The sequence below is a fragment of the Propithecus coquereli genome, unplaced genomic scaffold (assembly GCF_000956105.1).
Source record: "Propithecus coquereli isolate 6110/MARCELLA unplaced genomic scaffold, Pcoq_1.0 Scaffold279, whole genome shotgun sequence".
Lineage (NCBI taxonomy): Eukaryota > Metazoa > Chordata > Mammalia > Primates > Indriidae > Propithecus > Propithecus coquereli.
In genome coordinates, this window is record NW_012148385.1 from 1,797,399 (window position 1) to 1,813,105 (window position 15,707).

General features: G+C 41.0%; 1 protein-coding gene across 1 annotated transcript; it reads right to left on the reverse strand.

Moving 5' to 3' along the window:
• Window positions 1-1,550: 1,550 nt before the first annotated feature.
• Window positions 1,551-13,706, reverse strand: SDPR (serum deprivation response). Its single transcript, XM_012647937.1, has 2 exons — window positions 12,910-13,706; window positions 1,551-2,974 (listed from the first exon to the last, which is right to left on the reverse strand). The coding sequence occupies exons 1-2, from the start codon at window positions 13,390-13,392 to the stop codon at window positions 2,183-2,185; spliced, it is 1,275 nt and encodes a 424-aa protein (XP_012503391.1). The 5' UTR covers window positions 13,393-13,706; the 3' UTR covers window positions 1,551-2,182.
• Window positions 13,707-15,707: the final 2,001 nt, after the last annotated feature.

Here is a 15,707-nt window from a genome sequence, read left to right on the forward strand (position 1 = left end):
ATGTTATTGTTAGTAAAACTTTAAAAATGCCTGAGTGCAGTTTTCCACTGACATACTGCTAGCATATAGGGACAAATGAAAAAAGCATTTTGAAAAGGAAATGTAAACATTACATTAGCTCTGAATCCTCCAACTCCTTGGCTGCAAGAAGTGACAGCAACTCTGTAAAGGTTAAATAGGCACGCTTTGGGCCCTGAGTGAAATTAAGTCTTCTACCACGTCTATGGCGCTGCAGAAGACAAAGGTTTATCTGCGTGAATAAATTGAACGTACAGTTCAATACATTCACGTTCGCAGGGCTGTTTAAGGTTTTGTAAGGTCTGGTATAATACAATAAAAATGCAGATGGAACTATCAAATTCATCAAGCTGCTGCAATAAATTCAGATGCTCTCCAGAGCTGGCAGGGTGATGTCAAGAAAGTTAAACTTGAAGAATGAGAGTTAGATTTCTAAATGAGATCAGGGAGAAAAGAAAGCAGAGTTAATAGGGGAAATCAAGACTGAAACAACCAATATTACTGCTACATTTGGAGGAGAGTTTAAAAATCAATTCTTTCTACTTGTTCTAAAATTGTTCTGCCAAAAAACTGACATTGTTATATACATTTTATGTTTTGGTTTATTTAATCTTCTTTAATACAGCCATTGTTAGTTCAACAACCCAACTTTTGAGGTTACATTATTGCAAAAACAAGGACGTAGCTAAATAGGTTATGCCATCAATACATTTGTTAAGCCTATCCCTTTTATCAAAGACAAAGCATAGTTTGTTAATATTGTCTTGGGTTACCTCTATTTGTAAAGTTACTTATGGTGGCACATACTAAAGGCAGGGAATTTGCTCCCTGGGTCAACTGTCTTTAAACTATAACTTAGCAAAACATTAGCATTTTGTAATTAAAAATAGATAAAGCAATATTTTAGTATAATGTTAGCAGTAAAAATTAACCTACCTCAATAAATGTGTATATATACATAAAACACTACCATGCTTTAAAAAGTCGAGACACTAATATTCTGTGAAATTAATATATAAATAAAATATAACCTGGAATGAAATTACCATTAAATACAAAAAAGGAAAAATAGAATCCTTCACTTCCCAAACTTGTAGATTTTAACATTTTATAAGTCTGTATTACATCATTTGGAATTTAAGGCTTATTTCAAATTTGGAAAACATTACATTAAAATTCCTACAAAAGGCAGTAGATGTTGATTACATTTTGAAGATATACATTTATTCCAATGTTAAAGAGACATTTTTTGAACTTCCTTAAAATATCTGTAATGTCTTTTATTAAGAAAAAAATACAGCTTTAACACTGTAAAATATTTGTTATATTGTTTGAAAATATCAGAAAATAAAAATACTTTGAAGATACAACATATTATTCCAGGATATATGAACCTGTTTTAGTATTGTTATTTAAGGAGCGAAACAGTTAAGCTAATATTGTAAATATTTTATTTTTCAGCACATACTTTTTTCTCTGTCTTCAATCTCTTTGGCATTTTTTGTTTCCTGTTTCTCTTATTTTCCAACTTTTCCTTCTTAGTTTTCTTTTCTAATAGTTCAGACTTTACCACATATCTTACTTCATTAGCTATGATAATCTTTCAATTTTTCCTTTGTTTACAATAAAGCAATGGTATCTATTAAGTGAGTAACCAACTGAACAGTCTCTTCTACCTTGTGTAAATGTTTTCTTCTTAAAACATATATTTAGCTTATGTCTTTATATTATATAATCACACACTTGAATCACAATTAGAGTCACAGAGTCCTGTGGGAATTCAATGTATTACTGGTACACTATTCAGCAAGCTTACGGAGTGACAAAAAAGAACGCATCATACTTCGTGACTAGTATTTTAAGTATCCTCTAGTTTTTCTTACTAAGACAAACAGATCAACGTTTTTCAACTTCTCGATTTCTTCTTCCTGGCAATCCTGGAGAAACTCTACAGAAATAGGACCTAAGGGCGAATTAAAAGCAGAGCCCGGGCAGGTTGCTTTCATAGTGAATGCTGGTCTTGTGTATGCTGCTACTGCTATGGTCCTTTATTGCTGCCCGGGCAGGAAGGCAGCAGTGAGGGGCGGCGCTGGAGTGTGCAGGAGCTCGTTTCGGGCTCCGGTGGACCGCTTGACTGAGGCACGGGCGGGCAGGGGCGGCGCGTTTAGGCGCTCTGGTCCACCTGCAGCACAGCCGGGCGCACCTGCTCCTCGTCTGAGCGCTCTGCCTCCTCCGAGGTTAGCTCGTAGCCACCCTCGTAGCGCACCTTCTGAGCCTGCTCCAGGGCCACTGACTCCCCTTCCTCGTCTTCCATAATGGTCAAGTCGACGTTGCTGTCCACGCCCGAGTTGCTCCCCCTGGAGGCCGCCTTCTCGGCAGCGCCCTCCGCGTTGTCCCCTTCCAGCAGCGCGCTGGCCAGGGACGCCTCGGAAAGGCCCTCCGCAAAGGAGCCCTCCTCCTGGGACGGCACCTGCTCGCTGCTCGGCGTGTCTTCCGACCTGGTCTCGTTTTCTGCGGGGCTTTCTCCCTCTCGGACTTTCTTTCGACCGAAAGTCAGGGGAGAAACCTTGAAGGGGGAGCTTTTCCCTGAGGATGTTTTCTGGTGATTGGATGTGAGAGATTTCTTAATCTTCTCTCTCCTCTCTACGGATACGATCTTTGTCCCCAGCTTGTTCATCTTTTTCTCGATGTTTTGGCGAGAAAATGCCTTCTTGAGGCTATCCACTTTCCTAAGGCTGGATCTTTTTATCTTCTCCGCCCGGCTCTCCTCCGTCTTTTCCTCTGCGCTGTCTTCCAGCGCGTCCTCGTCGCGGGGCAGTTCATCCTCCGACGAGAGGTCCACCGTGTGCAAGGTCTCCTCCAGGGACTTGTTTTCGCTGGCAAGCTCCTCCTTCCCTTCCGCCGGACTGGGGACTGGCTCTTTCACAAACACACTGGCAGGGATCTCATTTTCTTCCTGAAAAGATAGACAATGTAGGTTTCATGTTAATAACACATTTCCCGAAGAATTCTGAAATGGTATATTTGTGTTTCTGTTTTGAGGACATGGGCATGATAGAAACCAAACGTTCATGGCTTCAGTTTTCTAGAAGAGGAAGAGTTAATTCTAAATTGGTCAAGTCATTCCCCTTCGCCTGGATAAGGCCAAGGGCTGCCCACTGAGAATATCATGAGGGCAGCCAGCGAAAGCCCTATCAGTGACAGGCAGGGGAAGTGGCTGTGACTCAGATGGACAGGAAGCTGCCTAGATAAAAGCACTAAAGTAAGTTACTCTGCTGTGAACCCAGAGGCCCTCTCTCCCCTACCCTTCCTTGAGGTCAGAGGGCTCCACTCCTCCCAAAAATCCCACTGCAAAAGAGCCTGAAGTTCAAGTCGGCAGATAAAAGATAGAAACGGGAGAGAACTGAGACGTCCTCAGGTACCAGACACCATGTACAGCCTTGATGAGGTTCCCTCTGCAACTAGAGGTCAGCAGTAAAGGGATGGTCAACTTAGCATCTGTTCGAAAGCACACACTAAAGCTGATGACATCATTTCAGAGTAAGAGAAGCAAGGGCTGCCTTCCCCGGGGGCCACTCATGAAGCCTCGTGGTTTAGGATATCCTTTGTGGCAGTTAGTAATGGGGAGGTGAGATATTAGTGTCATTTTTAGAATACTGAGGTCTAAAGGCTTATGCTGCAGTCGTAGCTTATCAAGCCTCTTTTGTTAAACAGAGCTTCTCTGGGGAAAAATACTTTGGCCACCAACCTCCAGCTAAGAGCGAGGGGAGAGCAGCAGAGAAAGCTGCCCCCTTCATTGTTCCCAGCACATCTCTTCCCAACTGCTAGGTACACAGGCAAAGGTGGCTCTTCTCGGTGTCTCAGGGAGCAGAGCCTGAGAACTTGCCTCTAGTGTGCAAGGGGGATGGTGCTGCAGCATTGCTCGCTGGGCAGATTGGAATCCAGACAGACTTGGGTCACACAGTATAAGAATCCTTTCGATTTTTATGTTTGTCTTTGAATATTGGAAAATGAGAGCAAATCAGCAAGGTACCTCCACATTTTCATTGAAAGAAATGACACAGTATTGGATGTGTGTCAGGAGGCCTAAGTCTGTCTTTGCTGTACTGTTAAATGGCTAAGCAGCTTTTGGCAGATAATTTGTAATCTCCTTGGGTCTCAGTTTCTTCCAAACATGAACAATAGGATTTGACCTAGATTAGCAGCTTTCAAACTGCACCCTTGGGGACACCAGGGGTTCTGCAGGAATGCCAGAGGGCGGCAAGGCTCCAGAGCCCCTGCCACGCCTACTGCTACCAGAGCCTCTAGGTTATGTTATTATATTTTGGGTTGCTCAGTAAACTTTCAGTTTGAAAAATAACTGGATTTAGTCAATTAAAAATCTATTTGAGATCTAAACGTCATGCAAAGTTCATGTTAATGGTAAGAACTCCCCTTCTTTTTTTGCAATGTTGATTGACTGAAAAGTTAACAAGAATGGGTCATGATTGAAAACATGCTTTAAGAGTATGACTGTATATTTTTAACTTCTTGATACAAAGACTAAATGAAAAAAGTTTAGATATTATAGAGAAACTTGAAAATATGTCTCTCCTTATTAACCATTGAATGGTACAATTAATGATACTCTTTGAAAAGATACAGCCCTGTATATCCCTTTTACACACACATACACAGTCCTTTCCATAAATAGGTTAGACATAGAGGATAACATCTTGGGTAGAGGTAAAAAGCAGAAAGTCTGGTTAAATAGAATCCTTGTTAGAATGAAGATATCACATACTTTGTTTCCCAAAGGCCTCTCTACACCACCCCCCCCGCCTTTTCTTCTGTGAGCCAGGGTTTTACTCTGTAGCCTAGGCTGGAGTGCAGTGGCTTGATCCTAGCTCACTGCAGCCTTGAACTCCTGGGCTCAAACGATCCTCCTGCCTTGGCCTCTCATAGTACTGGGATTACAGGTGTGAGCCACCATGCCTGGCCTACACCCTTCCATTTTGAATGTCATGGAAAGTGTCAGGTATGTAGTAAAAGAAAAGGGAAAAAAATTGAAAGGAATCCGGGACTGCTACAAGAATGAATGCAAGCTGGGTAAGGTGGCTTTCTAGAAAGCCCTGAGAATGTCTGGAATGGAGATGGCCCCTCAGCTGGGCAGGCTCGAGGACTACAAAAGCATGGGTTTAGCTCTGTGTCTAGAAGGAAGTTTGCTGACTGCTGCTTCCACTGGGAAATCAGGAGAACCTAAGATCTAAAGTGCGCAGTAATCTCCATTTTTGAGAAAGGATTTTCTTCTCAGTGGATGAGTATTACTGAAAGAGGGATAGACTACAGAAATAGCAAGGGCTCGCATGCTTAGTCCAGAAACAAAATGACTTCCGGGCCTTGACAAGAGGGTTAGAAGGGTTTGACAGGAGTTGTTTGCAGAAAAGAAAAAAACAAGAGTTCAGTGAAATGTTATTAAAAGTCATCAGTGAGGAAAGCAGAAATCCAGGCAGAAAACTGTATAAATAAGCCTTGGTTATGACAGAAGAAGTACATTTTTATAGTATAATTTCTCACGGTAATCAAAGGTAGCAAGTTGGATAATGTTCCTTTCTTCAACCCCAACAAAAGGTAGGTATATTAACTGTACTCTAAAGGAATTGAACTAATTATATTGTACTTTTTCCTTAAATATAAGTTTTACTATCACAAAAGCAGTTACTGTTGAGTCTTAAGCCTCTTTTGTCTTTCTTATCCTGTGTTCTTTGGGGACAGCTTTGAGGAAAGTTGTTATAAAGTGAATAGAAAGTGATCTGTGGTAGATACATGCTGCATATATGGGGACAGGGTGTTGAGGGAAGGGGGAAACCCATTGAACTCTTTTGTAAAATGCCAGGGAAATTTATATGAGAGCTTTTCGATGCCAACTATGAAAATAAACCCAGCAGGAACAGAGAGAATCCAGAATGAGTTGGATGTGTCTACATGCAACTGGAAACAAATGAGATATGTCTTCTGGCTAATTGCTATGCATCTGCTGTCATTTTAATTACTCAAGCGGGATTTCGTGTTCTGTCTACTGGACAGTGTTTACTCTGAAGCTTCTGATGACATCCGCTCTGAAGGTAAGCCCTTTCTTTTCACACAGGAATTTGTAAGGGTCCAAGCACTCGTAGGTCTTACCTTTCCGTAATGTTTGTTTAGAAGCAGAAAAATACTAATACTTTTCAAAATCTCTGTTCTTTAGCAAGACATATGTGTGGTGTGTGACAGGTGAAGTCACTCTTACGGTGGTGGAAATTCAGTTTGAACTTCAGATAATGGATCCTTGGCAACTGCCTTCTCCCGAGGTGCCCTTGTGCCCAGGCTCTCACACACACCTCATGGAAACTTGATATCTCACATGCCTGCAGGTGAGGTGAAGGTGACACTTCTGCCTTCAGCCTCCTGTTGCTTTTTTTTTTTTAATTTCAGAATATTACGAGGGTACAAATGTTTTGGTTACATGGATTGCTTTTGTACTGCTTGAGTCAAGGTTATAAGTGTGCCATCACCCAGATAGTGTTCGTTGTACCCTTTAGGTGTGATTTCACCCATCCCCTCCTCCCCCCTCCCACCTGCTTGATTTCTGTTGCATTTTATTTCCCTCTGTGCCCATGAGTGCTGTTGGGTTACACTGTTGGTAGGAATGCAAACTAGTACAACCTGCTGTTGTATTTTTGATCTGCTTTCTCTTACAGATTCCAAGACTGACGGCTACCTCAAGGAGGAGGGCCACGTATACATCCTCAACTGGCTCCCTGCTTACCTCTGCTAGTTAATCATATGTCTACTTAGAGTTTGTGGCTCCTTGAAATGGCACTGAGAATCCCTTTTGGGCTGAATTGATTCTTTGGGCAGTAGAGGCCCCAGGAGCAGCTGATTATTTGCCCTTTGTTTTCCAAAAGGTCTTTGGCTCCACTGATACAGGTGTTCCTGGGTCTGATCTTTCATAAGGACCCTTAGGAGTTTTTCAAAAGAAAGGGAATTAAACAGCACATTTCAAACATATCTGAATGATATTCTTGCAGCATAAAAGAGAAAAGGAATGGAAAGAACTCTAGAAAAGTAGCACTTTTCCTTTCCCTTCCACTTGTTTGCTGGTTATTATTGATTCTAGTGAACTAACAGCCCTAGTGGTATCAACTCAGATAAACTTGCCAACGTGTCGCACACTTCTTGGGTTGAAGCTCACGGAAACAAATCTTCTCGGCACATATACAGATATGCACACTTTAAAAGAAAAGAAGACTCTTGCCAGAAAAGGTCTGGGTACTTAAAAAAAAAAGAAAAGAAAAGAGAGGATGAGCATCAGAAAAGGAAATCTAAGGTATGTCATTTAAAATCTTGCATAGGGAGAGAGAAGCCAGCAGTTTGCTTTCCTGGCACTAACTTACCATTTCTGTTGTTAGAAAAAAATAACAAAGGATGTCATTTTCCCACAGGGATGTGGTAGCATCCTAGAGGGATATGAAGACCATAAATTTATGTACATGAAATGTTTCATCTAATAATTTATAAATACTAGTTGTTAATATGAAACTATGCCCACTTGATGTTCTGATTTATAAGTCTCTTTCATACATTGATGATTTTCTCCGATTTGTGTTTCTGAGGTATAGATTGCCAAGTGGATAAAGCCATTGATTAGAACTGCACCCCTAAGGCAACTGTCGGTGGAATCAGTAAGACATAAGAATGAAATGCATTAGTTATAATCCCTGAGCAGTCTTTCACATGCTGGAGGATTTAAAAGTTTCATTATTTTTCAGTGTTATCAAGGGTTCAATTCTTTTTTAAGATCACACTGGTTAGGTGTTCTTTGTTACACATAAAATACACAAAACAGAACCAAAAAAAATCCAAATCACACTGAATTATTTAAAAGCTGATATGGAAAACCTAGTAAAGGTGAACTTTACCATAGTGGGATTACAGTGTTTGTTTTTACTCATTTCAGTAATTTCTATTATGAATAAAATGAAACCTGGCTAGACATTTGGTTTCTCAGGGCCTCTGCATCATTGATATAAAATGAAGTTAAACTAAATAATTATTAAGGTGCTTTCCAGCTCTAAAATATTTTATTCTGTGATATTAACCTAAATTCCATGAAAAAGAATTAACAAATTGCAGAAATGATTCTGTAGTGTACTAATGCCGAGTGTATTTTGTTTCATCAAGAATCAAAACTATAGGACCTGAGTTGCATTGGAGAATGTTTTTCATTCATTCAATTCAAACAGATAGAGATTACAAAGCAATGGAATGGGAAACATTTACTTGGAAAGGCTGCATCTGAAAGAATGTAATGATTCTTTTGAAGAAATACCCACAATAATCAGTTATTCACTTAAAGTGCCTGGGGCAGTGGGGACATTCAGTAAGCATAAATAATAACAATAAGAAGTAGTATTTTTGTTTACCTCAAACTAAAAGGGCACTGGGTAAGTAACACATCAAAACCAATATCCCAAATGGGAACATTAATCAATGTGATATAAACACAGCCGGTTGTCACAGAAAGGTGTCTTTGATTATCTATATCCCCATTTCTTCCAGGTTTGTACTAATTTAACAGTTTTCAGAGCACTGGCTTTGGATACGGTGCAGGCTTTTAAAAAATCAATTTTAAAATAGTCTGAATATGTTACACGTTTAGCACCTTTCTAAAATTCTGATCTCATCGAAGGAACCCAAATGATGAATATTTGAACACATTTATAAGCTCAATTCCCCAGAAATGTATCCACTGCAAATATCTAACTTTTCTACTTTTTTTCCACCCAATTTCCCAATTTTATGTGGATGAAAGTGTAAGCTGTCCATGAGTTCTCTCATTTTGTTCCCTGGATTTGAAGTCATTCTGAAACTCCTTTTTCAAATATTCATTATTAGAACCTTAAGAGGACATAAGTGGACACCACACCCTCAGGGCCAGTTACCTGTGAAATTCTAGTCTCTTATATCAACAGAGAAAATTTCCTCTTAACTGTAAATTCACTGATTTTCTGTAAAATATCTGATTTTAGCAAAATATAGCCATCTTTACAGGCAGTCTTAGTCTTTCTTTAGCATCTTCTTTTTGATCAGCAATGCCTGTGAGTCTTATTTCATTTATGCTGGGTCATGTCACAGTATTTTGAATTCAAACATTGATCTGAAGCTATTACAAAAAAAATTTGAAAAAAAAACCTGCTGGGTTTATCCAGGATTTTGAAATTTATTTTATTGCTCAAAGGGAGATGAATGTTTCTCTAGTTTTAGATACTATTGGTTATAATTTGAGGTAATGGCTATGAAATTTGATGCTTAATAGCTACGACAATGCTGTAACATTCAGTGCAGATTTAAAGAAATAAAAGACATGTTTTCAGTAGGACAAATTAAAGACAAAGTTTGGAATTTAAAAAACGCAAATGCGTTAAGTATCTACTAAGCCCACCAACCAACCAAAACACACCTTTAAATTTTGAAGGACATGACAGGATTTCACAAACTGAAAATGTAATCGTCTCAACACTACAGTACCAAATATGCTCAAGTCAAGGGACAGATTCTTTTCTCTCTTCACATAATTTTTTGTCTTAAATCAGAAAAATCAATAGATTTAGTAAGGGGAAGTCCAGCATAGGATTCGAGGGGACTAAAAGTGATAAATTACTTTAAAGACATAAAGTGGCACCTGGTACGTTAACTGCCCTCTACACTCTCCACAGGTCCAGAAAACTGACCCCTTCCGCCACACGGTGAAGTCTGTGCTGCTACTGGAAGGGTCTGTTTGGAGCAGTCTTTCGAGCAGAATCCTTTGCTTTCATGGAAATGAGACATATGTTGATTTCAACGTGGTGACAGCCATACAATGTGTGGTGGGTGTGTGTAAAAAAGCATAAGCATAGCCATTTTAAGGTCCTGGGTAGGGTGGGGTCAGTTTTTACCCAAGAGCCTTTTTTTTTTTTTTTTGTGGAGACAGGAACTCACTCTGTTGCGCAGAGCAGTGGTGTCATCATAGCTCACAGCAACTTCAAACTCCTGGGCTCAAGCAATCCTCCTCCTTCAGCCTCCTGAGTAGCTGAGACTATAGGGGTGATCCACCACGCCCAGCAAGAAATCTACATTTCTAAGCAAGCAAAAGGGTAGCCTCTCTGAGCAAATGAATTTCAGATCCACTCAGTAATTGCTTCTATTCACTGAGCACTTAATATATGCCATTCCTTACTAACCATTTTAAATGCTATTTTCTTTATTCCTTGCCCTATGAGAGAGATATAAGGGAGGGAGGAAGCATTAGCATTTAAGAGCACATCTTTGAAATCAATTAAACGTGTGAGTGGCAGCTTCACCACTTGCTTACTAAATAACTTCAGACAAGACATTAGCATCTCTGAATCTCAACATCCTCATCTGTAAATTGGGGATAAATGACATAATGCACGGAAAGCTTCTTAGCAGTGTGTGCTGGGTTTATTAAGTGCTCAACATATTTTTGCTCTTATTAATATCCTCAGTGTATAGATGAGGAAATAGAGGCTTGGAGAAGCTACAAAACGTGTCTGAGAGATCACATAACAAGTAGTGAAAAAAGGATTTGAACCGGTGTCTGTGTGACTGCAAAATTTATCTTCTCAACTACTATACCGGACCAGTCTGTAACACAAATTACTGTTTTATCCACTGGCATAATTACTACCCTAGAGAAACCCCTACTTTATGAAGGAACAAGAAAAAGAGCAACCTTTCCACTGAGGGCCTGCACTTGCATTTGTTCTTTCAAAATAATCATCTTGCAATGCCTTGAGAATTGAGATTTCTAATATTCTTTAGACTAATAAAGGATGTTACATGGCTTAAGAAAGGTCCAGTAACTTGCCTTTAGTTCTCCCAAAAGCGTCCCTGGGGGCTGCTTGCTAAGGGGCCCAGAATGGAGTCTGAACACATTGCTGTGGATTCACTTTAGCTTCCAACTGGTCTTGAGCACTCCTGTTTCAGCTTTTACTCACTATGTGGAGAATTCCTACCATTTCTGGCTGCAATTTCACACCTGTCAGTCCAATGCGACAAAACAGGAGACCATGTCAGGCCCTCAACAATGAACATGTGCCTTTAAGTTTCCCAAGAGTTGTTTTTTTAAATGTCATATTTGCAATTCTCTTGAATTTCTAGTAGCATATCCCCTTCCATTCCCCCTCCAACATCCGCAGAACACCCGTGGCAAAACAAAACAAAAACCAATCCTGAAAAATTGTGACTTTTCTTTACTAGATAAATATTTTTTTTTCCCTCCTTAACTGAGGGATGGGACAAGAGATAATCTCCCTGATTCATACGGAAGAAGGGAAATTTCCTTTGGTGACTCAGATTTAAACAGGTCTGTACATGTTTGGTTTTATTTGGAGATCAGTATTTAATTTAGAAATGCCTTGAGAGCTGAGATTTCTAATATCTTTTAGACTAATAAAGTAAGGATCTCATATGGCTTAAGAAAGGCCCAGTTACCGGATCTCTTTTCAGTTCATCTGGTGCATGAAAAGCTATTGCATTTGCATTAAAAGCTAAAAAGTTTCCTGGCTGCGAAAGCCTGCAAGGTATAGGAGGGCATCAGCTGCCTAAAGCTTTACAATACTCAAGTGCAATGTGAGGAGGACAAAAAAGCAGCGAGATGAGTCTTTCCTTTTAAGGGAGTAGGAAGGCTTAGGTTCTAACTTGGCAGAGCAGATTCCTTTTGAATAAGAAGGCTCCCCCGGTTTAAATCCCAATTTCTAAATCTCTCTTGGGAGATGAAGGCTCTCCCTGTGTGCCTTTCACAATCAAACTGTTGGTTATAGCCTCTCCCCTCCATGGCTTTGAAATCCTGTCCTATTCACATGGTCACAAGGAGACAGCCCTGGGGCGAGGATGGCAATCGCTTCCTGGGCTCTGTGCTGGCTTGAGTCCACTGGGCGGAAGGGCTTCCAGCATTAGGCAGGGCTGCCCTTGGATTCACAAGTGCCCACCACTTGGCGGAACAACAGCCCCACGCAATCTCCCTGTCCCCAAATAGCCTCTTGCTACATTAATTGCATCATTGATGCATTAAAAAAATTAAGTGGCCTTTTTATTCTAAGGCAACCATATTAAGGAGAAAACATTTAAGACTAGCCTTTGTGACTGTTACTGATAACACTCCTTTTATTTTACTTTACAGTTGTGGTCTCTCTGAGCAATGAGGGACATATCTAGTGTGTTTGTAAAGAGTTATGCTCTGTAATTTTAGTGCATCATTTGCTAGAAAAGAACTCAACAAGATTGCTTTGCTCACCCACAAAAGTCTTAAAAGAACAAGGCTAGTTCAACTCTAATGGAATCAATCCTCCATTTGGTTAGTCCCCAAGACATTGGTAGCCTTTCGACGAAGAGATAGTTTAAGCAGTTACGAGTTTAACTTCTTGGTTAAAAAAATTTCACATGATTACCTCGTTTCCATAAAGAGTTAATAAACTGCCACTGAATTAATTTGCCCAGTCCAGCTAACAGCTGCAGCCAGAGCCCCAGGCTCTTAATGCAAAGAGACAAATGAATTTGACTAGCGTATGTGCACCTGCACATCTTCCCGACCTGTACGGAGTGCATCCAGGTGCTCTCTGACAAATGACCCGGCCTACCAACCCTGCGGGCATCTGCCTTGAGGTTAGGCTGCAGTGACCTGGGAAATTCCCACCTCGGTGTGCAGATCTCATATTCGCCTGCTGCAGGCAGACAGGGGACAATGCCTTGTGTGTGTGATCCCTGACAGGCAGAACAGATGTAAATATGGCTGTGAGTGCCAAGAGGACTGAGGTCCATGAGCCTTGGGAAGTCCCAGCCCGCCCGTGAGGAGGCACAGGGGTCACTGACCTGGAAGATGAGCACTTTGAAATGGTTGCGCCTGAGGAGCTGGGCGTGGTTGTTCTCCAGCCGCTTCACCTGCGCGCACTGCCGGTCCATGCGCTCCTTGACCGCGCGCGTGTGGGCGCTGACCTTGCGGGACTTCTCCAGCAGCTTGCTCACCGTGTTGCTGGTGGAGGCCTGGTACTTGGAGAGCTTGGTGAGGTCGTTCTGGATGCCCTTCACGGAGCCCTCCAGACTGATCTGCCGCTGCTCCATCTTGTTCTGGTTCTCCTGCACCGCGTCCAGCATGTTCACCAGCTTGTCCAGGAGCGCCAGCACCGTGACGGCGTTCACCTGCGAGTTGTCCCGGATGGCCTCCTCCGTGCTCCCCAGGTTCAGGCTGGGGCTCGGCGTGGAGGAGGGCATCGGGCTGGGGCTTGTTGGCTTCTCGTGCCGCACATCAGAGCCCAATTGCTGGAACTTTTCGGCCTGTACAGCGTCCTCTCCCATGGCTGGGCAGGTGGAAACACTCTTCCCTGTGGGGAGCTGCTGCTTGCTCTGGCGAGAAGGGCGGTGGTGAACAGAAAGAAGCCCACTGGTTTGAGCTCAGAGCACCGCTCTCCAGGACGGGCAGAGGTTCAGACAGGCAACAACTGGCTAGGCTGATCAGGGGAACTGCATTCCAGCTGCTCTTAAAGGCCCTACTCCACCCAGTGGGAGGAGAAGGTTACAGAACTGAGAACCACTCAGGGTTCAGAAGCATGCACACACTTCCTAAGCACGTTCTCTTCGGCACAGGGCACTTTGCTACACGTTTAGCTTTTCTTTCCTACTCCCTTTCCCTTTTAGAAATAAGTTCAATGCCATATTTCAATCATGACTTCATCTCGAGGCGGAGAAAAAACAGGCTAACTTGGCCCAGCTCCACAGCTTCCAATTGGCTAAAGCTAGTAAACTTTTTTCTGGCTGCTATGCTACAGATGCAACAGAGCCCCTGTTTTTTTTCCTGGATACAAGTTATTGTAAGGGAGCGTGTTGTTTGCGTTTGCCCTAGAACTGACTGATGGGCTGCAGAGCACCGGGTGTCCTACTGGGAGGGGCAGAGTTTAAAGAGTACATGCAGCCAGGTTCATATTTGTTAGTTTCTCATTTGCAAAGGAGTGGAAGTTACCCTTATAAAGACAAGGAAAACAGCCCAGTGCTTATTACTTTTGCAATTGGGGATACAAAATACACTGAAAGAGATTGGGCTTCAGGGACATTAAAACAAGTAATGCTGCTGTCGTGGACTGTTATCATGTAATAGATGGAAACTTTTTGAATGATCACTATTAAAAAAATATGCATCTTTTTGAGAAGATTGAAAAATCAAAAAAAAAAAAAAGGAGTATGATCTCTTTAAGAACCTATCATGCTAATTTGTTTTAACTATTTTTAAATCTGTGCTGAGAGATTTTCTCAAATACCCATCTCTACAAGGCATTTATTGACACATGTCCAGAAATGTGACCGTTGACAGGTTGAGTTGCAGTTTCTGAGGTGGTTCTAATGTTTGACATTTCCAAATTCCTGCTCAGTGGAGTGGCACACCTGTTCTCAAACGTGGCCCTCCTCATCCGAGCCCTTGGGATGTGGGGCTTATTTCCTAAAATGACTTTACATGCTTGAATTGGTTTTAAATGTATCCAGCCTTTGAAAGTGTTTCAGCAGGAAGTTTGTAATAGGCCTTCTATGAACAATTTTGAGAGGAACAAATGCCAGCTCACGTTGGGTCAGGGATTGAATAATGGAACAGTGCCATTCTTCAATGGCAACATCTGCATGTAAGACAATCAATCAGCAAGCCATTTGGTGTCACATTTATTGAATCCCTATCCTCTGCTATATGCTTGCTGCACTATCCAGAGGATACTGGCAAAGTATGATTCAAGACCCTGCCCTCAACGAGTTCACCTGCTAGTTAGAAAGATGAATTAAAGATGTTTTTACAGAAACCTCCAATTTCCTCAGATGATTCGTACCCCCAAAACCCACTTAAAGTGAATCCTTTAAAATTAAAGACCAGAAAAAAAAAGTGAAAAGATTTTGTTGAGACATTATCTTTAAAAAAGGAAAATCATTAGAGTTAATTTACCTTATATTTAACAAAATTTTGTTGGTTGAAAATGTGTTAAATATTAGAACAAAGAATAGATCAAGAATTGACTTTGAGAAGCATAATTTTCTAACAAAATTATACGGTATCATGATATAATGTCCTTTTACATTTGACTTTTGTGGGCAAATCATAAAGAGTGTCATTATTTCAAATATATTTGAGGGCTTCATCAATTTTCCAAGAGCCTCTCTTACATTTTGACATTCAAATCATTCCCTTTTGAAGCACTTATTGTACCATCATCCATGTGGATTTTTTCTTCTTCACATGTTAACTATTCCAGCTGCAGATTCTCATTTGTTGGAGGAGTTGCCCATGATTCAAGGGCTTTGCTAACATTACCTTCATCAACTTCATGATTTCCTACATATTTTGCAAGATTTGCGATTTCACATTATAATCAGTTCTCCCTGATTTTGCATTGATTTAAGCTGATTTTGCATTGCATTGTTGGATATTGTATAATCAGCTAGATGAATAGAGACATTAAAGAGATGGGGTGTGAGGTGGGAAAAGAAGAGGGGCTAGTTGTTAAACAGGAAGAAAGGTTTGCATGTGGCTTATTTATTTTTGAAAATCTATTTTGAGTAACGCAAGTAATATAATAAGCAGTTATCTATTGCTGTGTAACAAACCAGCACAGAACTCAGCGGCTTAAAATAATAAT

Bases quoted from the DNA above. Each gene is read 5' to 3' on its own strand.
- SDPR (XM_012647937.1), bottom strand. From the start codon at position 13,392: ATGGGAGAGGACGCTGTACAGGCCGAAAAGTTCCAGCAATTGGGCTCT. The intron at 2,975-12,909 runs GTCAGTGACCCC...CTATCTTTTCAG, and splicing joins TCAAAGTGCTCATCTTCCAG to GAAGAAAATGAGATCCCTGC.